At 35.3% G+C, this 26,142-nt stretch overlaps 1 protein-coding gene across 4 annotated transcripts in view; it reads left to right on the top strand.

The window, feature by feature from the left end:
- The window catches only part of Dcaf6 (DDB1 and CUL4 associated factor 6), a 101,860-nt gene that overhangs the window by 47,998 nt on the left and 27,720 nt on the right, over window positions 1-26,142 (top strand). For 2 of the 4 annotated variants that reach the window (XM_090340512.1, XM_090340511.1), the window contains exons 11-13: window positions 6,806-6,976; window positions 16,024-16,083; window positions 23,520-23,637. In XM_090340512.1, the coding sequence (XP_090196638.1) occupies window positions 6,806-6,976; window positions 16,024-16,083; window positions 23,520-23,637 (349 nt within the window). The remainder of the gene's footprint in view (window positions 1-6,805; window positions 6,977-16,023; window positions 16,084-23,519; window positions 23,638-26,142) is intronic. The other 2 variants (XM_090340513.1, XM_090340514.1) reach the window with 2 other exon arrangements.

The raw sequence follows: 26,142 nt of genomic DNA, 5'->3' as shown, positions 1-26,142 counted from the left end.
TCTCCTTAAAGATATTGTGAAGGTATTATGAGATATTTAGTTACCTTTACATTGCTGTAGGCTGAATAATGTATATTCAGTTATACTTCACTTTCAACCCCTTTTCATTAATTGTGCTTATTACCTATTTGTCTATTAGATGACATCTAAAAGGGTTGCTTTGCTTAGACAGTATTTTTTTTCATCTTAGCTTGTTGCAAAAATATTTTAATTTCTAGATACATTTTTATAGATTATATGATTGTATATATAAATGAGTAAAGCAGAATAGGTAGTAAATGTGGGTAAAAGGGAACTGATGGCAGAAGTGATTGATTATACGATGAAGTATGACATAAAGAATAATATATGTTGGGCCGGGAGCATGGTCTACTGATAGAGTGCTCACCTAGCATGCATGAAGCCCTGGATTCAGTTCCTCAGTACAACATACACAGAAAAAAGCTGGAAGTGGTGCCATGGCTCAAGTGGTAGAGAGTATTTCAAAATTGGCTTTGGGTTTTAGAACTAAATAAATAGACTGGTATAGTTTGAAATTAATTGGTAGTTTTTTTTTCTTTCGTTTTTGCTTATTTGTCCTTTGTATTTTTTTTTTTTTTGGTGGGTCATGGGGCTTGAACTTGGCCTAGGCACTGACCCTGAGCTCTTCAGCTCAAGGCTACCCTTGAGGCAGGCCCCACTTCCCAGGCCCCACTTCCTGTTTTCTAGAGGTTAATTGGAGATGAGTCTCAGGTCCTTTTGGGCCCAGGCTGGTTTTGAACTTTGATCCACAGATCTCCGCTTCCTGAGTAGCTAGGATTACAGATGTGAGCCACTGTACCCAGCTTCATCCTTTATATTCTGGAATATTATTTTAATTCATGTCTCAGACCATTTGAAATTGTATTCTATGTATAAATAGCCTGGATTTTAATCAGGCATTTTTATTCTTACACATGCTCATTGATTGAACATTTAACAAAACATGGATTTTAAAACCGTGGTTATAAAATTGTGTTCTTGGGTTGGGACCATAGGCTAGTGGTAGAGTACTCGCCTGGCATGCATGAAGCCTTGGGTTCAATTCCTTGGCACCACCTACTTAGAAAAAGCCGGAAGTGGCACTGTAGTTCAAGCAGCAGAGCCTTGAGCAAAAAATGTCCAAGGACAGAGCCCAGGCCCTGAGTTCAAGCCCCAGGACTGACAAAAAATTAAAATAAAATTGTGTTCTTAAAATGAGAGAAACGTGATTGCTGAAATTATATAGGTTAAAATGCTACCTTAATTTTATTTATAAAAAGCATTTCCAGCGGCCGGGAATTTGGCCTAGTGGTAGAGTGCTTCCTACCATGGACGAAGCCCTGGATTCAATTCCTTGGTACCACATACACAGAAAAAGCCAGAAATGGTGGTATAAGTGGTACAGTGCTACCCTTGAGAAACCTCAGGGACAGTGCTCATGCCTAAGTTTAAGCCCAGGAATGGCAAAAAAAAAAAAAAAAAAAAAAAGCCATTTCCAAATACACAATATTACTTTTTTTCCCTCAGTAATGTTTATCAGATACCTCTAAGCTCTTTGCTACACTAAGCTTGGAAATGTTTTCAGTGTATTATTTCTGAATATTTCCCATGTTTCAAAGCTCCTTTTTGTTGGTTATAGTTGTTCATGCCTGTAATCTTGGCTACTTAAGAGGCTGAGATTTGAGGATCAACTTGTAAAGCCACTTGAGAGAGTGAGAGAAACTCTTATCTCCAAGTAACCAGAAAAATGCTGTACTGGAAATGTATCCCAAGTAGTAGAGTGCCAGCTTTGGTTGAAAAGGCCAAATCAGAAAGAGCTCAAGTCTTCCAAGTTAAAGCTCCACTCTGGCACTTTAATGGTATTGGAGTTTGAACTCAGAGTGATGTGCTTGCTAGTAGATGTTCTACCACTTGAGTCATGCCCTCCACCCCCAGTTCTTTTTTGCTTTAGTCATTTTTCACATAAGGACTTAATGGTTTTGGCTGAGGCCATCCTCAGATTCTCTCTCTCTCTTTTTCTTTTTTTTTCTGAAGATTAGCATTCTACCACTTGAGCTACAGAACCACTTCAGATTTTTTCTGTCTGTGGTACTGAAGAATTGAACCCAGAGCTTCATGCATGCTAGGCAAGCACTCTACCACTAAGCCACATTCCCAGCTATTCTCAGATTCTTAACCTGTTCTGTATATATAGCTGGGGTTACATTTATGAACCACTTTTTCCAGATTACTAGATGATACAGTATTTGAGCTAACTTTTTTTCCTGGACTTCCCTTGAATCTCTTTAGTAGTGTAGATTGTAAACATGAACTACTACATCCCACCCAAAAAACATCCTATGATAAGAGAACATTAAGTGAAGTAGTCTTTCTGGTTTATAGCTAGTTTCCTTTGGTTTCACTGTAGTATTGTTTAAGCAGTATAGGAGGATGTGATAATTTTGGATTGAGTGGAGTATCAATGCATGGTTTCATTGTATTATGTTTAAGCAGTGTAATTAGAGGAAGATGTTTAAGCAGTATAATTAGAGGAGGTGACAATTTTGGATTGAATGAAATATCAATACATAATACATAAATATGTAGTTTGGTGGACTCACTTTGAAAAGTGGAAGGACGCCTATTTTAATTAAGCAGACTGTGCATACTACAACAGTTTAGTTTTTTTTAATAAGTACATTTTTAAAGATAAGTACAATAATGTCTATGTGTGGATTCTTGTTTACAAGTGACTCCCCACATTCACAAATTTAGGAATATACAGAATCATTATAGTTATATTGAGTCCTGTCAAAAATAACTAGAGGATTATAGGGAATTATGGACCTCTAGCACATAACAGAAGCAAAATTTTCTAAGCCTGAATATCTAGATTATAGTTTCTTTAAATAGGATAATTGTCTAATCAGACTAAGTATAAGCCAGAAACAAGTGTGCAGATGTTAATCTGTTAGCCACATTAGGAAATCTGAAGAAGAAGGAAACTTGGAAGTCATTTCCAGGAGGAAAAATACACGAAGATGACCAAGATAGCAAACAATTTGGGAGTAGAAGAAAGGTTGACAAAGTCCTACTACATTAGCTTAAAAAGAATCTACTGTCCAGGAAGAAGTCAGTAATGTATTGTAAAGGCATGATACAAGGTAAGGAGCAGTCACCCTTTGTTGGGTCAACTGTATCTGTTATTCTTTTTCTCCTGTCTCAGTGGAATTAAACCATAAGGGTGAATAGCCCAAACCTGTCAGAAAAAAACAAAAATGAGTATAGTTTCTGATATTTTGTTGGCTTCTTGATTTAAAAATTCAGACCAAAATAGTTTATTACATTAAGGGTTTTGTTTGTTTGTTTGTTTGTTTGTTTTTACCAGTCATGGGGCTTGAACTCAGGGTCTGAGCACTGTCCTTGGACTTTTCTCAAGGTTAGAGCTCTACCACTTGAGCCACAGCACCACTTCCAGCTTTTTTCTATGTATGTGGTACCAAGGAATCGAACCTGGACTTGTGCATACTAGGCAAGCACTCTACCACTAGGTCAAACTCCCAGCCCCAGCTTTGAAATTTGGTTTTATGTTAACAAAGAATAATTCACTGAACACTTGTATACATTTATAAATATTGTGTTGGTGTATATAATTTTAAAGGATATGATGTATGCATATCTTTTTTTACACTGCTAAGCATTTTGTTTAATTTGATATACCTGGTTAGAATTTTCAGTACTTGCCTGAAAGTTAACTATGGGATATCTTTTATAAATAAATAAATAAATAAATAAATAAATAAATAAATAAATTTAACTTGTGTGTGGTAGGGTGGGGTGGAGCCACCATACAACTAGCTTTAAAAGTAGAGAACATGGGAAGGGGTAGAGAAATTCTTCTTCAAATAGTCCTGGAAGTATTAAGTAACTGGTTGATAAGATTTCATAACTAAATTTTTATAGGCTATTAGTTAGTATATGTACTAAGAGCCTGCTGTTATGTACTGTACCTCAATGGTGCTAGGAATACTACCCTTATATTCCATTTTAACAACTTAAGAGAGAAACTAATGACATTGGGTAAACTTTTGGGGGTATTTTTTCTTAAGCAGTATTTGATTAATCTGATAAATTTTATAATTTTCTTCTGTAAACATAAAGTGACAAATAATAGGGCTATATAACTTATACCTTATTTTATGTTGCTAAGAGCACTGTGATTATGCTGACATCTGTACAGATCTAAAAAGAAAGGACACATGAGTCAATGTTTGGTTGTTACTGCATTCTGTCATACTTGTCGATGGCAGACCTTTCAGGAAAAACTAAGAATGAAAGACTGACATTATAATGGATTTGTTAATATCTTTACTAGTTAAATACCAACTAATTAAATTATAAATTATGTTATATATCATATATGTTATAAGCTATAGCTTAACTGCCAGTTGACTGTTGAATAAAGATGTCTGCTATAGTTTACTCCGGAGATAAGAAACCAAGTTTTGCTTCCTTATCAAGTTTCTATAATATTCCCAGTGTCAACTGTAACTGTCCATATTCTCTGCCTTCCCTTAGGTTACAGCTGACATTTCTCCTGTACCTGTCCCAAGCGCAGTGTGCTTGCTGGCCCTAAGCTTTTTTGCTCAAGGCTGATGCTTCAGCTACGGTTCACTTCCAGCTTTTTGCTGGTTAATTGGAAATGAGTCTAACAGACTTTCCTGTCTGGGCTGGCTTTGGACCGCTGTCCTCAAATCTTAGTGTGCTAAGTAGGCAGGATTATAAATGTGAGCCATCATTACCAGCTCAAACTGTTCTCCTTTTATGTACTAGAACCCATTTCTTTTGTTCTATTCAAGGATATTTTCCTGTCCACTTCTTTTCATCCATTATCTTTTCCCCTCTCCTCCATTAAGCAGTTTTTTCAGCATAACATTCTCCTCCCAAAATTAAAACACATAACCCTTCCTTGGCTCTTTCTTTACATCATTTGTTTTTTGCCAGTCCTGGGCCTTGAGCTCAGGGCCTGAGCACTGTCCTTGGACTTTCTCAAGGCTAGAACTCTACCACTTGAGCCACAGCACCACTTTTGGCTTTTTTCTCTGCATGTGGTACCAAGGAATTGAACCCGGGTCTTCATGCATGCTAGGCAAGCACTCTACCACTAGGCCAAACTTCCGGCCCCTCTTTCCACCATCTTAATTTCTCTTTTCTCTACTTATAGCAAGACTTCCACAGATTATTTATGCTCTCTGTCTCTACTTCATTGTTTCCCTTTCTCATAAGCAGCAGCATGCTTCTAGCTCCTGTAGGTATCCTGAAAAAGCTTTTTTCATTGTCATCAGGGACTTACATGCTATGGTTAGGTCAAATAATTAAGTTTTAGTTGTATTTTTCTCAGTAGTATGTCACCAGCATCTGATAAAGCTGTTTAATCTGTCCTAGACCCACTTTTGTCAGTTATCCTCTGTTACTCAGTTCTTTAATCTCCTTTCTGGATTTTCTTCATATTCTTTCTGAGCGGTTCTTTATCTTTTTTTTTATTTTATCTATTTTTATTTTTATTTTTTGCCAGTCCTGTGCTTGAACTCAGGACTTGGGCACTGTCCTTGAGCTTTCTCAAGGCCAGTGCTGTATCACTTGAGTATCTATTTGTTCCAATTGAATGCTATAAGTTCTTTATTTCTCCCTGACATGACATCTATTTCTCCCTGACATGACATCCATTCATTGTTTTTCATTGCAGTACAAGGGAACTTTTCTGTTACCTAAGCCCAAAACTTTCATTTTGCATATAAACTGTCATCAAATCTTCTTTGTTTTTGAAATACATCTCATATCTTGAAACATATCCTCCACTGCCTTTCTTTTCCTTCTATCTGGCATATTCTTCCTCTCTTTAGCCACATGGTTTGTTCTCATGTCTTTAAGGCCTTTTTTTAATGGCATCTTATAATAGAAAAGTGCCAACATATATGTATAAGACAACAGCTCTTCTCCTTTCATCTCCATCCCCCTTAGTGTAGCGTGCCAATTTTATTCATAGCTGTTATTCTCATGGACTCATAATACCATAAGTATGTGTTCACAGATGGCTATTTCCCCTTCAGAACATAAACTCCACAGGAATAGGTATTATTTTGGTGAATATTTTATCATCAGAGAAGGCACTCAGCAGCTAGCTCTTCATAGAATGTTATGTAATTTTTCTTCTATATTATTGTCCCTAAAAAAGGTTAGTTTTGTTTTGAATTCTTTAAAAAAGACATTTCTAACACAAAAATAAACATTTAGCTAAGTATATATGTAATTTTTGCTTTTAAATCTGATAAATTATGAATTGTTTTTAAATGCTTGCATTTATTTTAATTATTTGGCATGGGTGAGATCATTTCATTTATATTATCTCTTTTCTAATAACATTTTGCTATAAATAATTATTGAGGAAATGAATGTTCAGTATAAATTATTGAGGAAATGAATGCTCAGTATAAAGATGTGCTTGTCATACACAAGACCCTGGGTGCAATATCAGCACCCTCAAATAAGATAATCTTATCTTTATAGAAGACTGTATTTTCAGTTTTTGGTTACTTGAATATTATGTGAAAAACATTCCATGTCTAACTCAACTTGGTAAAGAGAAATATTTGGACGTGTATATGTATAATTTTGTCTCATAGTTGAATGACCAATTATTCATTTTTAGTACTCCTTTGTGAGACCAGTTTATTTACATTTTTTCCTTTCTTTGAAATATAATTAATTTCTTACTGTTTTCACTTTTATTACTTTCTTTTCACTTTTCTTTTCCTGTCTGTGTCAGAATTCTTAAGGGGGCCTGAGATAGCTTTGCTTCGTAAACGCCTGCAGCAACTGAGGCTTAAGAAGGCTGAGCAACAGAGGCAGCAGGAGCTGGCTGCACAGACCCAGCAACAGCCTTCTACTTCTGATCAGTCTTCTCATGAGGGCTCTTCACAAGACCCTCATGCTTCAGGTTATTAATGTCAAGTGTCCTTAAAAGCAACTGGTAGAGTCAATCTTTAGTGCTGCTGCTGTGTAATAAGATGCTTTCCTTTGCCCATTGACCAAGAAAGCTAATGCGCTTGCAGCTTGGTTTTCAATGTCTTGTTTAAAGGGGCAGAGTGGCAGCAGCATTTGCCAAAAATTTGAATATAAAATAACCTCTTCCTCATAATATGTTTGGAGAGGGGCACCCCTTGTTACTTTTACAACTGGCAAGCTACTTCTAATAATGATCTACTAAATTTTGAGCTTGCGTTGGTATTTCTGTTGAAATTTCTTATATGTTTCCCAAACATCCTCTCTCCCTCCTCCTTTATAAATAATCAGTAGTTTTATATAAACATAGTAAAGCTGGTTGTTAGAATTGTAGTATTGTTTGTCCCTACTTGCATGCTGACTCACTTAATCCCTTCTACCATAATTTGAGATCTTTTAATATTTCCTTACTCTTTCCACACGTAATCAATACCTGCATGTAGTACAGCAAAAAATTCCATAGTTTTTTTTTCCTGTTCTTATAGTAGCAAATTCCGATTTCTGGTATGATAATAATCTATGCCACTTTTGAGTATTTTAATGGCCCATTATTTTGAGATGAGGGGAATTCTTGATGTCTAGTAAACATTTTTTGAGAGAATAATGAAATATATAACACAAAATAGTTTGTCACCTTAGTTCAAGGTGGACAATAGGTACTATAAATCCTGTAATGTAGATTTCATAGTAGGGTTGAAATGTTCATTTTGGGTGAGACAATGTCCAAGTTCCAACATTCATGAATTCATAATTGATATACTTTGCTACCATAAGGAGTGATGAATTTGGGTGTTAATTGCTTTGAGAACTCTAATGTTGCTTCTTAGAACTAATACGTACTGTGTGTGCATATAATTGGACGACCTCCACTGCATAGATACCTGTTTTAGTACGTGCTATGGTAGAAAAAGCCCATTAAGTAATACTATGCTAAAATAGCCTCTATAATGCAGATAGGATGTTTGAGACAAGTCTTATGTACTTAGTTTATAATTCTGTGTTATATTATTTGAGGGATTTCATAGAAAATGTTTAATCAGATTAATGATACTCAAGAATAAAGCAACCTGGTGTGGTTTCATGCTATGGCTAAAGTGTTTTGAAAGTAAAAAGAAATCATGAAGCATAAACACCAGTGAGAAAGAAAATAAAATATCTTGACATATATTAAATGTTTATTGCCAGGGTGTGATGTATAGGGGGTTACATTTACATTCATAACTTCTTGGACATGGTTATCATTTTCCATGTTTTTCTCCCATTCTCCCTCCTTCCCTCCTCCCAGATTGTAAAGTTCATTTCCAGCATATTGTTTTGTGGACATATATTTTTAAATGCCAAAAACTAAATGCCAAAAACTAATACTAACAAGTTTTTTTTGTTGTTGTTGTTTGGTCCTGGGACTTGAAATCTGGGCCTAGGCAACCTCCCTATTCCTTGAGCCACAGTGCTGCCTCCGGTTTTCTGGTGATTAATTGGAGATAAGAGTCTTGTGGCTTTCTAGTGTGGACGACTGGCTTTGAACTGCGATCCTCAGATCTGAGCCTCCTGAGTACCTAGGATTACAGGCATGAGCAACTATGCTCAGTACAAATAAGTATTAAAGATAATTTGGGTAGAAAACAAAATTACATTAGCAAATAAATAGTAGAGGTTAGAAAAACATTTGCCTCTCTGATGTTACCTTTACTATTAAATTAAGTTAAATTAAAAAAAGAAAAAACACTTTGATAATAGCTGTTTGAATATAGTTCTAAAAATTTGAATTGAAACAGTTTCGTTTTTTAGGAATTTAGAGTGCTTATATGGTCATTGAATATAGTTCTAAAAATTTGAATTGCAGCAGGTTCATTTTTTTAGAAATTTAGCGTGCTTATATGGTCATTAAGAACCTATTTACTCACATCAATCATTCTGATTAAATAGTATATAGATACTATTTAGCACTATATGATACTAGTAATAGATATTATATTTATCTTTTACAAGTTAAAGTGGAGTAGAAGGACACCTGGCCTGTTTCTAAGTTGAGAAATATGATCTCTTTGTTATTAAATAGCATTTTTTTGGCCTTTAAGGTTGCTCACGTGGTCCAATCTTAGCAGTTCTTACTCCTGTCCCCAGTATATGTTGATCCTTTTGTCTGAAAGGTGATATAATTTGTGTCTTATGTGTTTAACATTGCATTCATCAGAGGCCATAATAGTCTAATCTGTGACATGTTCTGTAATAATTCTCTTTGCTAGCACTACTTTTATTTTCTCACATGTCAAAGGAACCTTGCTCATGATCTAAAAAGAACAGTTTAATAAGGGATGATTAACAAAAATCTTTATACTTTGTCCATTTAGTCAATTTTGGATATGAAGGAAAACAGGTTGCTTAATACAAAATGCATTTCAGAATACATATTATAAAAGTCCAGAGAAATTAAATTTATCAAATTGAGACAGATAGATTTTAGATTTTAATTATATGGTCATTAAAAAATATTTATTTTTTATTTTTTATTTTTTTATTTTGCCCAGTTCTGGGGAGTGAATTCAGGGCCTGAGCACTGTCCTTGAGCTTTCTCAAGTCTAGTGCTCTACCACTTGAGCCACAATACCACTTCTAGCCTTTCTATGTATATGGTATCGAGGAATCGAACCCTGGTCTTTGTGCATGCTAGGCAAGCACTCTACCACTAGGCCAAACTCCTGGCCCCACAAGTTATAAAACTTTTATACTTAATGATTCGATGCAATTTTATTCATGGTTAGAATGAGTAGTAATTAATCCATTCTCCCATGGTAGGTGTTACCACTTATTATCCATAGGAAAAGCCTTTAAACTAGTTCTAGATTTTTTTTTTTCTTTTTGGTCATGGGACTTGAACTCTGGTCCTGGACAGTATCCCTCATCTTTTTAGCTTAAGGTTACTGCTCTAAGAGATAAGAATCTGATGGATTTGTAGCGGTGCTGAGGCTTTGAACCACAATCCTCAGATCTCAGCCTCCTGGGTAGCTAGGATTATAGACGTGAGCCACTGCGCCCAGCATAGTTCTAGATTTTAGTTTATAAATAATAGGATGTATTTCTCTTGAATATAAAAAGCATTTTTCTCTATGCCTTCATATCTGTTGAATTTCCGTAAGTTAGGATGCACCATAAATGATATTTCTGTTACCTTAGAAATTTTAGCAAGCATAGAAGAACATGTAAATTATTATATTGTCTAATAAACATTTTACCCTCTTTTGAAAACATAGGATTCATGGAAATCTTTTTAAAAGGGTATGATGTAAGATGAATCAACAATACCTAATTGCTTTAGGAAAGTAAGAAGAAATTGCTTTGTAGAATTAAGGAGCTTGATAGCTGTGATAATGCAGATAGAATATTATCTAGTCAGTATTTCAGTTGAAGATTAAGACATCATTCATGGCATTGAATGATAACTTGTCATTTCAATTTTTCATTTAAAATGAGATAAAGATATGTGAGAAAACTTTTTTTTGGTCTTTCCTGGGGCTTGAACTCAGGGCCTAGGCACTGCCCTTCGATGCTTTTTGCTTATTCTAGGGCTCTGCCACTTGAGCCACAGTGCCACTTCTGGCTTTTTCTGTGTGTGTGTGGAACTGAGGAATCAAACCCAGGGCTTTGTACATGGTAGGCAAACACTCTGTCCCCCAGGCCACACTTGTGGCCCCTAGAAAAGTTTTTTTTTCATGGGTCATGGGTCTTGAACTCGGCCTGAACATGTCCCTGAGCTCTTCAGCTCAAGGCCCTACTCCTGGGCCTGGACACTGTACCTGAGCTCTTCAGCTCAAGGCTACCAACCTACGCTCAAGCCAAGCCCCTCTTCCCATTTTCTAGAGGTTAAATGGAGATATGTCTCAGATCCTTTTGTTGTGCCCAGCTGGCTTTGAACCTTGATCCTCAGATCTCAGCCTCCTGAGTAGCTAGGATTACAGGCGTGAGCCACCAGTGCACCCTGCTCTAAGAAAACTTTTAAACAATGGCTTTCTTCCATCCTTTCAGCTGTAAACCTTTTTTGTGACTATATTCCTGAAACTAACAGTCTTATGTGGAAGTTATGGTGAAAATATGTCTAACTGGACTGGGGCTGTAGTTCATTAGTAGCCTGCTTGCTTAGCATGTGTAAGGCTTTTCCTTGGGTTTGCTTGTCTGCAGGGACACCCTCTTCCTGAAACACAAGGGCAAGTAACACTGTTGTTATTTAAACATGAAGGAAGATAAAAAGTCATGATCCCACTGCTTGTTCCTTGCTGTAATGCCAAGGCTCTTCTGCTCCTTGAGATATACTTTGAAAGATGTTCTGAAAGAACTTTTGGCAACTATAAATTGTTATCTTTTATAATGAATTTCCAAAGTGTAGTTTTCATGATCTTTCAAAATGTTTTACCTTTAATTTTTTATAAATACTTGATTACTAGAAAATAATGAATAGCATTTAGGAAGTGTAGCATAACTCATTTTCTAGACTTTAAGGAAATCAGCATACTTCATAATACATAAAATTATGCAGTTTAAAAAAAAATTCATCACATCCCAGGCTGGCCTTGATCTCAATCTGTAGCCCAGGCTATCCCTGAATTTACAGTCTTCCTGCCTCAGTCCCAGTGCTGGGATTACAGGTATGTGTTTCCACGTATAGCTCTGTGATTTTATTTTTTACTCAGCAAAAGGTAAAATTACTTACATTACATCACTGCCTAGCTATCAAAGTGACTTTTTGTCTAGATGATCTTAGGCAGTTTGCTTAACTGTTCTATCCCTCAGTTTCCCAATTTATTTAAAAAATAGTAGCCTGCTATGATTTTGAAGTGGCATAAGGATGAGCTACTTAATATCAAATAACATTGTTTAGTACTTTAAGATTAGTATCTTATTTACAGTATCTTTACCACTTCAAAATGTCCTCATGTCAAAGGTTCAGTGTTGAAAGCTGTGTACGAGCCATATGTGTATTTATTAAATGAATGCCCTACACAACTATGACAGAGGCATTCAGCATGTGGCTGATTTTAAGCCCAGCTCTTTTTTTCCATTTCAGATCCCCTGAAGTGATGGGTTGCTGGCTCCTGCTCAGAGTGACAGCACCCTGTGGATTCTGCTGGTACTGGCCCGACCACCACAGAGCCCCACTGGAGCATGGAGCCAGCCTAGAGAGGGTCAGGTAGGAACTGTTTTTTCTCTTTATGGCACGGTTTTACCAATTGGAAAAAAAGGAACGTTTATACCCCAAAAGTGTATAAACATTGGTGATAATATTTGAAAAAGGGCTTTTCAAAACTGAGCCATATTGGAAAAATCAGCATTTAACCCTATCCTGTGCAATCAGGCTGTATATATCAAATTCCCTAGTATCCAAAAGGATGGTTGCTTTGTGTCACTTCTCAAAGGGTGTTTTACAGTCTCATGTTTTTAGTGTATAAAATGTTAGACTTGGGGCCCGGAGTTTGGCCTAGTGGTAGAGTGCTTGCCTGGCATGCACGAAAACCCAGGTTCGATTCCTCGGTACCACATACATAGAAAAAAGCTAGAAATGGTGCTATGGCTCAAGTGGTAGAGCTCTAACCTTGAGAAAGCCCAAGGACAATGTTCAGGCCCCAGGACTGGCAAAAAAAAAAAAATAGACTCATGTTTTTCTATGTAGTTAATTAATTAGATAGGCTGTTGGCTTAGTTCAGCAAGCACTGCTTAACTAGATTGAGTTGACAGAATTTTAAAGAAGATGGTGCCTTTTTGAACTTTAAATTAGAATATGCTTTATAGTTTTCAGACCATTATTTTTCATTTAATACCATATCTTTGAAAAACAGGGAAGTGGTAGGAATATTAATCTACTCATATGTGCTGTCTAGGTAGTTGATGTGAATTATTTTATTCATTAAGTCTTTATAAGGTCATTGTGTGGTGGATAGTCTTATCCTCTTTTTACAGATATAGAAAGTGAGACTTAGACAGGTGAAATAATTTGCCCAGTGATGCAGTATTCCAGAGTGGAAAACTATGTCCAAATCCAAGAAGTCTAACTGAACAGTTCTAATTGTCAAATTGTCAATAATTTTCTTAAGACCTAACTGCAGATTTTTGGAAATATACAGCAGTTGATGGCAATATACTCCTTTTAAGTGTAATACTGAATGAACTTTAAATAAAAGTTTATTTCTTCCTTAAAGATAGTTTATTATAAATATATTTAAATATGCTAGCTAACCATTATTGCATTTAATAGTAAATTGTCATTTCATATTCAGGTTGTTATGTTGTGTGGTACTTTCTAACTGATAGTTTAGAGAGAAATGGAGTAGAATATGCAAACAATAAAAACTATCAATAATTACATTTTTTAGTTATTCTGATGGCTATGTTGTTAATGTTTGGAAATACTACTGTAGCACAGGAGATGTACTGTATTGTGAATACCTAATGAAATAAAAGTATGTCATTTAACATGTTTATGTAACAAAAAATGATCCTAAAAATCTGCAAACTACCAATATTATAAATAAAATAATGGCAATGACTAAAAGAAGTTTCTTCATATTAGCTTTTTGATATAAGGAACAACAAATAATTACCCAGAAATATGCAGTATCTGTGACAGATTGAAAGAGAAAATGAATTCCTTTTAATTACTAATATTTTTCGGTCTTATGTAAGCTTTAATACTTTTAAGTGCTTCAAAACTGAAAACAGTTTTGTGGAGAAGAAGAATTCAAGATTCTTTGTCATTATATTTTCAGATTTATTCCTTTCCTAATTTTTATTAAGAAATTAAATAAGATGTACTTTATTTCAATAAAATTGATACATTCCATAATATTTGTAGAAAAGTTAAAAAAAAAAAAGAGGACCTATAATCCTAGCTACTATAGAGGCTGAGATCTAAGGATCATGGTTCAAAGCCAGCCCAGGCATGAAAGTCCCTGAGACTCTTATCTCCAATTAACTACCAGAAAACAGGAAGTGACTGTGTCTTAACATGGTGTAGAGCTCTAGTCTTGAGCTGAAGAGCTCAGGGATGGCACCCAGGCCCAAAGTTCAAGCCCCATGACCAATAAAAAAAAAAGAATGAACTATATTTTATGATGCTTTTTAGAAGAGGTTTTTCCTAATACTCATTTTAATGAATAATGTTTTTTACTTTAAAGAATGTAATTTTATTTCTAAACATTAACTGTTCTTCAAAAACAAAGTAGATGACAATCTTGAATCCAACTCGGAAATGAATAAATGAGAAGTTTTAAAAAGGAAATATATGTGTGAATTAAATAACTGATTGAAGAATCACCTTTCCTATTTTTTGCTGTACAATGAAGACTTGAGATTTTTCGCTGAAGAGATGAAAAGGACAAGTAAAAGCTATTCAGATAGTGATCATACTTGATCAAAAATCTAGGAAGACAAAAAATGAGCAAACTGGTATGACATTAAAAGATGGAAAATTGAAAGTGGATATAATTGCTACTAATTACAAGGTCTGGATTTCTTAATGTACAAATGGGAACAAAATTGATGTGAATACTGGATATATTGCAACATCTGTCTTAGCTATGTAGTTCAAGTCAGAAGTCTTAGAACACCTTTTTCTGAAAATGAAATGTCATTAGGAACAAAGCTGGTAATCAGCTGAAAATTTTTCTTATTAAGAAAAGCAAGAGCATAGAATAATAGGAATTAGGAGTTATAACAGTTGAGGAAGAACTATGCTTATTACTTACATTTTTCCTTTTACTGGGAGCTTCTCAGGTTGAGTACCTCTTTCCTAAAATGCTTGGGAATCAGGAGTATTTCAGAGTCTTTGGATTTTGGAATATTTGTAAAAAACATAATGGTATCTTGAGGATGGGACCCAAGTCTTAAGAACAAAACTCATTTTTGCTTCCTATAAATCTTATGCACAAATTTTGAAGATAATTTTATATAATATTTTTAGCATACTTGTATTTTGACTAATCTCTCACATAAGGTTATATGAAGAATTTTCTACCTAAAATGTTTTATAAAAGTTATGAATTTTGGAGCATTTCAGATTTTTGGATTAGGGATGCTCAACCTATATGTTCCCTAGTGCTTTCCATAGTTTACTACATGACTAAGCTTGAGGAAGGAGAAAAGAGAAGCTAGGCTTGAAAAGTATTGGCTGGTTCTCAATAGAACCAACACTGGCTAGCTCCAAATGAGTATGCTTTGCATTTTGTTATGCTGCCTTCTTTTCTGCCAGATTTTTTCAAATAATAGAAGCTATTTGTAAATTATGTTATTGAAGCCTAATATGTCCAAAAGATGAAAACAAAGCTGTTCTGTTTGAAGCCAAAGTAGAAAGCCCAGAGCATTAAGCTTTCTTCTTGCTTCTCTTTTTCTTTCTCCACCAGGTTCCTCTATAAAGAAATCTAAGCTTTCACAGAGTATAGTTTAATATGCACATTGTACTCTCTAGAGTTTTAAAAGTTATGTGTGTTTCTCTAAAGGTAATTCCTTCATTGAATATTTTTCTTAAAGTCACTTTCTTTGTCAAACATTTTGACTCCCTGTTCAGCTCATGGCACAACAAACGGCATCTCACAGTGTAGTGAGCATCTCATTTCATGCTTTGAATCTCCAAGGCAGGATGAGAGCCATCTTAAGGAGCTTGAGAGGGAGTTGGAGAAGTGTAAGGAGTCTTCTGTTTAGTGGGAATATTCCATTGCTAATTCTTTGCACCTTGTGCCTGTGCTAAATGAATTTGATAGAAGGTATGTGCATGAAGTAGAATATTTTCTCAACTCATTCTCAAAATTGCTAAATGCTTGCCTGAAATAACATATCTTAAGCACATGGCCCTGCTTACTCACTGCTTGGAAAACATACCACAAGTTACTTCTATTCCCTGCCTTTGTACATTTGTTTCTTAAGCTTAGAGATGATCATGTCATTGCTGTGCAGTTTTCTGCTGCTTACTTTTAAGTTGAAATCTCATTTTTGTTTCAGATTCTCCTCCTTCTGTGGTTAACAAACAGCTCGGATCCATGTCACTTGACGAGCAACAGGGTGCGTGCAACAAGAGATGCGCTATGCCCATTCACTCATACTTTTATTGCAATGCATAAACAAGTTCTTTCTCATTTTTTCATAGCATTTCATTAGATTATTATGGTCAGTGTTTTATGGTCTAAATTACCTTAGTTGGGTCTGTACGTACAAGGCCCTTTGGCTTATAAAAATTAAGTTCTTGGTAATCAAATTTCTATTTTTGACTTTTTATGTCAACTTTGAATTTTCTTCCTATTGTTATGGATATAAATATCCATTTTAATTATAGTACATATGGCAAAGTTGTATAAAATTGTGGGTGTGAGATTAGTATATCCTCTCATTGCTCATTTAAGAAAAACATATTTCATATTACTAGATTGCTATGGTAATCACATAAATTATTTTATGTTGCACTTATCTGGTGGCCAAACTCCTGGTAGCTTTAATTGAGTAATATTCTTACAAATTCAGAGATAGGCACATAGCCACAAATGAGAAAGGAAAAAAGCCTCTACTTTCCCTTGTGATTTCTGTAGAAGAGATACAGAATATGCCTCAAAGCCTTAAGGACTACTCAATGAAATAGATTACTGATTTATCAGGTTTTATTACTGGCAGATCTAGTATATCACAGAGAGGGACTGGTAAAGGAAAAGATACACTGAAAAATAGGAGCATCTGAAATCAATTAGGGGATGTAGTTTGCTATCTCAACTTAATATTCTGGGTATTTTATGATAATGTATATAATATTGTAAGTAATGTTAGTAACATTAAACTATCAAGAACAACTCAATATTTTTTTAATTTTAAAAAATGGCACAAAAACTATTAGATTTGGTATTTACTTGTCAGCAGTAGTTGAAAAATTAAATATAAATATTGATGTAGTATTTTAAAATAGATCTAATATGAACTTTTTTAGAGAAATATTCACAAATTAATTTTAAAACAAATTAGAAAATGTCTGTGCTGATCTAGACTTTTTTGTAACATCCTCAGTAGTATATAGGATTTTTTTCTTTTTTTTTTCTCATCAAAGAATTAGTAAGTAGGTTTGAAAACTATAAACACTTTTATCTTTGTGTTTTTATTATAATGGTGTAATCACAGAAAAATAAATTGCCCAAAATAGAATACAATAATAGCATATTAGTCTATGACCTAATTTATATTCTGTTTAATCATATAATTTCCAGAGACTTATGCTGAATATTACAACCAATTTAAGTTAGTACTTATGGGAAATAAGAGAAAAAAAATCAAACTCAGTTTCCAAATCACCAATTTCTTAATTCTCAAAAAAAATTTTTTTAACTCCATGCATGTGAATGATGATGATGTTTGCCAGGGTTAAGTAGCCCAGAAGTAATAATAGAGTCACTGTTTTTTGTACCATGTAATATATTTTTTTTAATGAATTCACTTTATTTATTTTTTTGCCAGTCCTGGGCTTGAGCTCAGGGCCTGAGCACTGTCCTTGGACTTTCTCAAGGCTAGAGCTCTACCACTTGAGTTTCAGCACCATTTCTGGCTTTTTTTTTTTCTATGTCTGTGGTGCTGAGGAATCGAACCCGGGTCTTCGTGCATGCTAGGCAAGCACTCTACCACTAGGCCAAACTCCCGGCCCCATGTAATGTTTAATATGCCTTTTAGTCTTACAGCTATAAGAAGTCAAATACTAAATGTGTTTGGCAATAACTACATTCATTATTATCATTTTGTATTAATTCTTCGAGCAGAAACATTCTAATGATGGAAAATATGTCTAAATGAATTAAATACATGCTACTTCTTTGTTCTTCAGGATTAAATCCTATTAACTCCTGATGACTTCATATTATAAGCTTACGTTGTCTGAAGATAACTTGTACTATAAAAGTTAAAAGAAAGACTGGTGTCTTTCTTTCCTTGACTATTGTAATAATTTCTCAATTGGTCATCTCATGTCCATTCAGTACATAATTTATTTTCTACCAACAACCAGAGTGAAACACCTGTCATTAAATAAAACAGTTTTAATTGTTTTCTTTAGCCCTTTAGAACAACCAGAATCTGTGGGTTGGCTCACAAGCCAACTGTGACTTGACTGCTATCTTCCTAACCTTATCTATACTCTTGCCAAATAGCCTACTTTCAATTCTTCTAACACTGTGATGTCCTTTCCTTCTCAAATCCCTGTATATACAGTTCCCTGTACCAAACTGCTTTTTTTGTTAAGCCATTCCTGCCCATCCTTTAAATCTCTGATACCACTTTCTCAAAAGTAGTATGACCTAGAATGTGCAGTAGTTCACCTAGTTTTTTTTTTTCTTTTTGATTTGGTATTTTACCTTACCAAGTTTACAGTTGTGCATATTTCAGTGAATTCTTTAATAGCTCTTAGTTTTATCTGCTCTAAATGTTTCAGTCATTGTCATATACTCCGTGCCTTACATCATACAACTTTTATAGTAAACTTTAATTTAGTGACTAGAATTAATTCTTTGAATGATAGGGAAATATGGAAATTACTCCAGCTTGTGCAAAATGTGACCAGATTTATATATTAGAAAGTATGATGGATGTGGAGAAAGATCAAAAGCAGTAGCATTGAGAACAGTTAAGAGGCTATTGTAATCATCCAGATAAGAGATAAAGCAATATTGATGAGACATGACACTGACAAATTAGGAAATTATTTAAGAGATAGAATAAATGGATTATGGGTTGGGGAATAAAGCTCATTGGTAGAGTGCCTGTCTAGAGCACAGCTTTGGGTTCAACCCCCAGCATCAGGAGAATGTAAATGGAAATTTGAAGCTGGTTACTAAGAAATGAATGGTGGAATAATATCCAGGTTATTCATCTGGCTAGATCATCAGTTACAGTAAAGTTTTCAGGAAGAGCAGCTGGTTTTAGGGGAAAAAAAGGAATATGAGATAACCTTTTAAGTGTTGACTTTCAAATGTATCTTAGTCTGTTTTCTGCTCTTTTAAAAAACTACCTGAGCCTGGGTAATTTATAAACAAAGTAGTTTATGTGTGGTAGGGTTATAGGGGTAGGAAGACACTAGTATCTGCTTCACTTTTAAAGAGGATCTCATCCTGTTCCATGCATACCCAATAAATGAAGATGTGGTAATCAGAAGACAATAGAGGAGAAAGCAAGAGAAAGCCATGGAAGCTAAACTTGATTCATAACAACTCATTCTGGATGTAACTCCTCCCGTCTCCCATAGTGAGAACTCTTCTTCTTGAAGCTGACAATTAATTCATAAGGGCTCTGTCCCCACAGTCTAAACACCTCTTATTAGGCCTCCATCACAGCAGCTTAGCATTGAGGAGCTAAGTGGAGACAAATCATAGCACATTGCCTTTGGATATCTAAAGGAGAAATCTCATAGACTGCTTGATCTCACTCAGGGTAGTCTGAAGTGGAGATTAAGAATCTTCTATGTATAGATGGTAGAAAAAGTAAAAATGGATGGGGTTATCTGGGGGGGAAACGAATGAAGTGAAAAGAGTGTAAACAGAAAAAAATTTAAGCTAAGAAGACTGAAAAAGAATGACTAAGAAGTAGATTGGACAGAAAGAATAAATCCAAACACAAGGAAAAGTTCAAGGAGAGACAATCTAGTCAGGAATACCATACAAAAGCAATGGTGTAAATACAAAGGGATGAAAAAATGGTTTTTGGATTTGACAGTATGTGGATTATTGATGCTTGGACAAGGAAGTTTGAATTACTATATGTGGCAGGTTTGGGGGAAAAAGTTTGAAAGGCAGATGGACTATTGATCTGGAGATTTTTTTTTCTAGCATCAAGGAAGAATATAAAAATTAAAGTATACATAGCTGTAGCTTTAATGTGGTCTTCTTCCTGAAGCCCAAAATGATGCAGACTGGTTGCCTGGCACCCTCCATGAAAATGAATCAGGGCAGAGAATGGAAGTATCTGCCTTTGTGAATAGTAAATGCATCCTAAGGGAGGGGGGTGGGAGGGATGCTATTCTTCATTAATCTTTTTTCCATGTACCTTATTGTGGCTCCCATTCAGGTATATGAATGTTCAGTGTGAATATTACATACTTCATATTACCTGTTTTTTGTTCTCTATTGGCTACCTATTCAGCAAAATGACGGATTTCTGACTTAATCTTCAAAATCAGACAAATAAACTAAGAGAGTCCATAAAGTTTCTAGAATGGGCCAGGTGGTTCACACCTGTAATGCTAGCTACTGAGAAGACTGAGAACTGAGGATCACAGTTCAAATCCAGCCTGGACACTAAAGTCCATGAGACTCATATCCAATTAACCACCAGAAAACAGGAAGTGGTGCTATTGTTCAGAGTGGTAGAGCAGGACACTAGCCTTCAGTTGAAGACCTTAGAGACAGTGCCCAGGCCCAGAGGTCAAGCCCCACAACCAACAACAAAAAAAAGTAATGTGGTGTGGGAAGAGTTGCAGTTTCAAAACTGAGAACATTTATAGAATAAGCAGATTTTCACTAAAGATGGAGTGGATCACAGACTTTACTGCCCAGGTTGGCTTCGAACCGAGATGCTCAGATTTTAGCCTCCTGAATTAGCTAGTATTACAAGCGTGAGCCACTGCGCCCTGTTGAAGTTTTTATAACCAACTGAAATGTCCATTCCATCTTTATATTGATAGTACAGTTTCACAAAAGGCTGATAAGTTCATTGACACCTTAAATGAATGAATTCTACCAAGTGATATCATTTTATGATTAAATGATGTTCTGTTTTGTGTGATTTACCATCTACAAATTACATAAATGAGAGATTAAATAACTTTGTAGGAAATGCCTTTCAGAAAAAGTAATCATTGATTATCTCAGTGGGTTTTTTTTTGGATGTTAATGGGGGTTGTAGAAATTTAAATGAGGTTTTATGTACTGGTTCTAATCTCTCAGTAGCTCTTTTGTTGGTTATTCCAGTCATTGTATTTAAATATCTATAACTTACCTTTTTTAGTCTTCCTCAAGTGGAATATTTGGATACAGCAATTCCATTTCACAAGTCTTCTTATACTTTACATTTTTATAACCAATGTCAGCTCTGCATGCCCCTCACATTCACCTTTGATTTTTATTCCACCTTTATCTTGAAGGTTACAAAACCAAACAACAGCAATAACAAAATGAAAACAGCTTCAGTTCTGCTTCTCAGTTCCCTTATTCCAAAGCTTTAACCAGCCATCTGTCCCTAATTCCAGGAACCATAGGACAGTAGTGACTTTGGCGTCAGTGGGACAAAAATGTCTGCAATGTTAACTAAAGAATAGGGGATAAGAGTGTACTAGACACAGGGCTGGTACCAGTGAATTTTTAAAAATTTTATTTAATTTTATTTATGTATTGGCCAATCCTGGGCTTGAGCTTAGGGGCTGAGCATTGTCCTTGGACTTTCTCAAGGCAAGAGCTCTACCACTTGAGCCTCAGCACCTACCACTAGGCCAAACTCCCAGCCTGTAGTGAATTGTTTTTGAAGTTGGTAACTAGTAGGGCAAATATTTTTCTACATTCTGTTGTTCATAATTTTTATTTAACCTAAGTTATTTCACTAGAATGCCACTTTGTAAAATACCTCCTTCAAAACACTGAAAATAGTATTGAATCTTTGAAGGCTGTAATATTAACTTGTTTCTAACAGCTATTTATATGTAGGATACAGTCATAACACAAATAGTATAGAATAAAGTGATTTTAATCACTTATAATTCGCATGTTTATTTTCAAATGGTAACTTTTTTGGGAAGAATTCATGAGTTAGAATTTTTGACATAAGAATAGAAACTTCAGGGTCTGGAGTTTGGCCTAGTGGTAGAGTGCTTGCCTAGCATGCACAAAGACCTGGGTTTGATTCCTCATTACTACATACACAGAAAAAGCCACAAGTGGTACTGTGGCTCAAGTGATAGAGCGCTAGCCTTGAGAAAGCCCAAAGACAATTCTCACGCCCTCAGTTCAAGTCCCAGGACTGGGGGGGGGGCGGGGGGGAAGAGGATAGATACTTCAGAGTTTTATCAGCTTGATTCTACATTTTGGAGAATTCCTTTATATTATGGTTTCTTATTTGAAACTGTATTTCAAATAAGCTAGAGCCAGAAGTTATGTGAGATTGTTTCAATAAATGCTTCAGCATCTTCAAGAGGAATGAAAGATATATTTTTAATTGCAACATAAAGTGAAACTAATAATGAGAACCCTGCATTTGGGAACTGGCAGTTGCGTACATTTGCCTAGCAGGTTTAAGATACTGGGTTTCGTTGTCAGCAGTGTTTACAAATACTGGTTTTATTATAATTCATTTTATTTTTTTTATTTTTTTATTTTTTTTGCCAGTCCTGGGCTTGAGCTCAGGGCGTGAGCACTGTCCTTGGACTTTCTCAAGGCTAGAGCTCTACCACTTGAGCCTCAGCACCACTTCTGGCTTTTTTCTATGTATGTGGTACCGAGGAATCGAACCCGGGTCTTCATGCATGCTAGGCAAGCACTCTAACCACTAGGCCAAACTCCCGGTCCTCATTTTATTTTTTAAGAAAAACTTATTTCTAGTTCTGTTACATTATTCCTGGAACTGGTGTCAAGAAAATGATTATAAGACAAAAGAGTTTTCTACAAGCAACTAGCAGAAAAGTCACACATTTGATTGTGTTTTCATTTGTATATCTTTTTTTTTTCTTGCCAGTCCTGGGCTTGAGCTCAGTGCCTGAGCACTGTCCTTGGGCTTTCTCAAGGATAGAATTCTACCACTTGAGCCTCAGCACCACTTCTGGCTTTTTTTTTTTCTATGTATATGGTACCAAGGATTCGAACCCGGGTCTTTGTGCATGCTAGGCAGGCATTCTACCACTGGGCCAAACTCCTGGCCCCTCATTTGTATATCTTCTGTAATGTTTCTCCATGGTGTATTTTATTATAAGGTGAAAAGTTTCTAAAGTGTGTGTAATTTTTTCCTTTGCATTTCCTTGTACATTTTGGAAAAAGATTTCAAATTACCTCTGTTAGTCTTTATAGAGTTGGTAGATTTTATTTGCCATTTAAATTTTTTTTCTGCATTGACTTCAATATATTGACTTAATATATATACCACATGTGATGTATATATATATATGTATACATGTATATATAAACTCTTAAGATAAAGGAGCCAATGTTAGCCATTGTTGATGCTGTAGCTACTGAAGAATAATACCATGAAAATTCCATTAAATGATTGCAGTTTATAATGTATGTCATTGCAGGTTAATATTCTTTGATTCCCTAATGATCAAATATGGTTCTAAGCGTATTTGATTTCCCTCTGAGTCATGTACACAAATCTAGAATTTGATGCTACTACTTGGAACATGAAAAGGACAACCTAATTTTGTTTTATAACATTTAGAAAATGTCATATTTTATTGGTTTCAGAGACTTTTTCAAATGTTTTAAACACAATTTCAGATAACAATAATGAAAAGCAGAGTCCCAAACCAGGGACAGGTGAACCCGTTTTAAGTTTGCACTACAGCACAGAAGGAACAACTACAAGCACAATAAAACTGAACTTTACAGATGAATGGTAAGTTAAAGTTTTTGTAAAGATGTTCTTAGCCATTTTGTAAGATTATATTAGATGAACCTTTTTAGCACTTCCTTTTCTTTATGTTTTGTTCTGCTATATTGTATTGGTTCTCAAACTTTTGTATGCCTCAAAATGCTTTGGAAAGCTTGAAAACCCATCTACTAATGGGCCCCCTTTGCAGAATTAGGCTTGGGATGAGGTCTGAGAATTTGAATTTCTAAAAAATTTTCCTGATGTTACTTATCATGAGATAGTTCTCTGATAAAAAAAAGCACAAAAGATAACAATGAACACCTAAAGATAATTCTTTTAAAATTTCCAGGCTTCATTTTGTGTATATGAATATATTTTATTCTCCCCTTCATGTATATAACTTTAATTACTTGTACTAAATTTTTGCTAGTCCATCAAGTAGTTACACTCTTTTATTTAAGCATTTTCCTCTAGTTGGGCAGTGAATTTGTTCACTTATTTTTCACCTAGTAAGGTTAGAATGAATGTCTTTAACAAAGCTATCCTATTTTCAAGTTTATTTTTGTGAGATATTTTTCCAGAAGTGAACTATATTTAAATCGAATGACATTGCTAAATTATTTTCAAAAGTTTCTTTCCTAATAAACATATTAGCAGCATGTGAATAAATAATACATTTTACAGTCTCCAGGTCAATATGTATGTAATTTACTAGTAAGTTTAAATGTTTATAGTTAGTGGTTATACATATTCTCTTCAGTGATATTTCCAATTTTATGTATTGTTCATATACATTAGTATTTTAGTAGTTTGGTTTAGGTGTTTTGTTTTGTATTTTTTTGTACTGGTCTTGGGCTTGAACTCAGGGCCCTGAATGCTGTCCCTTAGCTTTATAAAGGTTAGTGTTCTATCACTTGAGCCATATCTCCACTTCTGAATTTTTGCTGGTTAGAGATAAGAATCTGTTAGTTTTGTCGGCCCAAACTGACTTTGAAACAGGATCCTCAGATCGCAGCCTGAATAGTCTAGTGTGTTTTTTTTGTTGTTGTTTGTTGTTTTTTTTCTTTTTGTGCCAGCTAGGGTTTAAATTCAGAGCCTGGGAGCTGTCCCTGAGCTTTCATGCTAAAGATCAGTGTTCTACCACATGAGCCATAACTCCATTTCTGGCATTTTGGTTGTTAGTTGAAGATAGTCTCACAGACTTTCCTGCCAGGGCTGGCTTTAGCTCACAATCAGTCATCCTCAGATCACAGCCTCCTGAGTAGCTTAGAATTACAGTTGTGAGCCAGTGACACTCAGCTAGTTAATTTTTTTTTTTTTTGGCCAGTTTTGGGGCTTGAACTCAGGCCCTGAGCACTGTCATTGCTCTTTCCTCAAGGCTAGTGCTCTACCACTTGAGCCACAGCACCACTTCCGACTTTTCTATATATGTGATACCAAGGAATCAAACCTGGGATTTTGTGCATGCTAGACAAGCAAGCACTCTACCACTAGGCCAAACTCCTGGCCCCATCAACTAGTTAATTTTTTTTCAACTAGTTAATTTTTAAATGAGGTTTTGTGTTGTTTTTGTTCTTGTTTTAATGGTACTGGGATTTGAACTCATGACCTTATACTTGCTAGACAAGCACTCTACCACTTAAGCCATGCTTTGTAGCCATTTTTGCTTTTTAGATCTCTCCTGTCTTTTCTCTTTATCTTTCCTTCCTTCCTTTCTTAAGGTTTTTTTTTTTTTTTGCCTAGCCAGTCTGGACTATGATTATCCTACCTATGGCCACCATGTAGCTAATATTATAGGCACAAACCACTATACCCAATTTGTTTGTTATGAGGATCTTGTTAACTTTTTGCTCTAGCTGACCTAAACTACCATTCATCTGATCTTTACCTCTTGAATAGCTATAGCCACCCTCTTTTATGCTATCATTCTTCTATGATATAAGTATTTTCTTGACATCAGTTCCAGGAATTATTTAACAGAACTAAAAAATGTGTTTTAAAAAATCAGTTGGGGGCTGAGAGTTTGGCCTAGTGGTAGAGTGCTTGCCTAGCATGCACGAAGACCCGGGTTCGATTCCTCAGTACCACATACATAGAAAAAAGCCGGAAGAGGTGCTGAGGCTCTAGTGGTAGAGCTCTAGCCTTGAGAAAGACCAAGGACAGGGCTCAGGCCCTGAAGCCCAGGACTGGCAAAAAAAAAAAAAAAATCAGTTGGTGGGGTAAAAAGTGTGGCTCGGTTTATAGATTATCAGCCAGTGAGCAAAAGCATCAGATCGAGAGGTTGAATATCACCAAAGTAGAGGGTTGTTTTTTAAATAAACCTTGTCTCATCCTATGGAAATCACAATTATGTTACTGTCAATTAAAAGCATCAATTCACTGAACCAAACCAAAAAAAAAATCAGTTTGTGTAAGCTTATTCTTTCCCACTGTGTGCTGGCCTTTGGTTGAAATACTATGTTTAAATTTATTAATAATGAATATTAATGTAAATTAATATTTTTAAACTAGAGCATTATAATATGTAAA

Source organism: Megascapheus bottae, chromosome 10, assembly GCF_031878675.1.
Source record: "Megascapheus bottae isolate mThoBot1 chromosome 10, mThoBot2.hap1, whole genome shotgun sequence".
NCBI lineage: Eukaryota > Metazoa > Chordata > Mammalia > Rodentia > Geomyidae > Megascapheus > Megascapheus bottae.
This window is presented reverse-complemented; position numbering and strand designations above follow the sequence as displayed.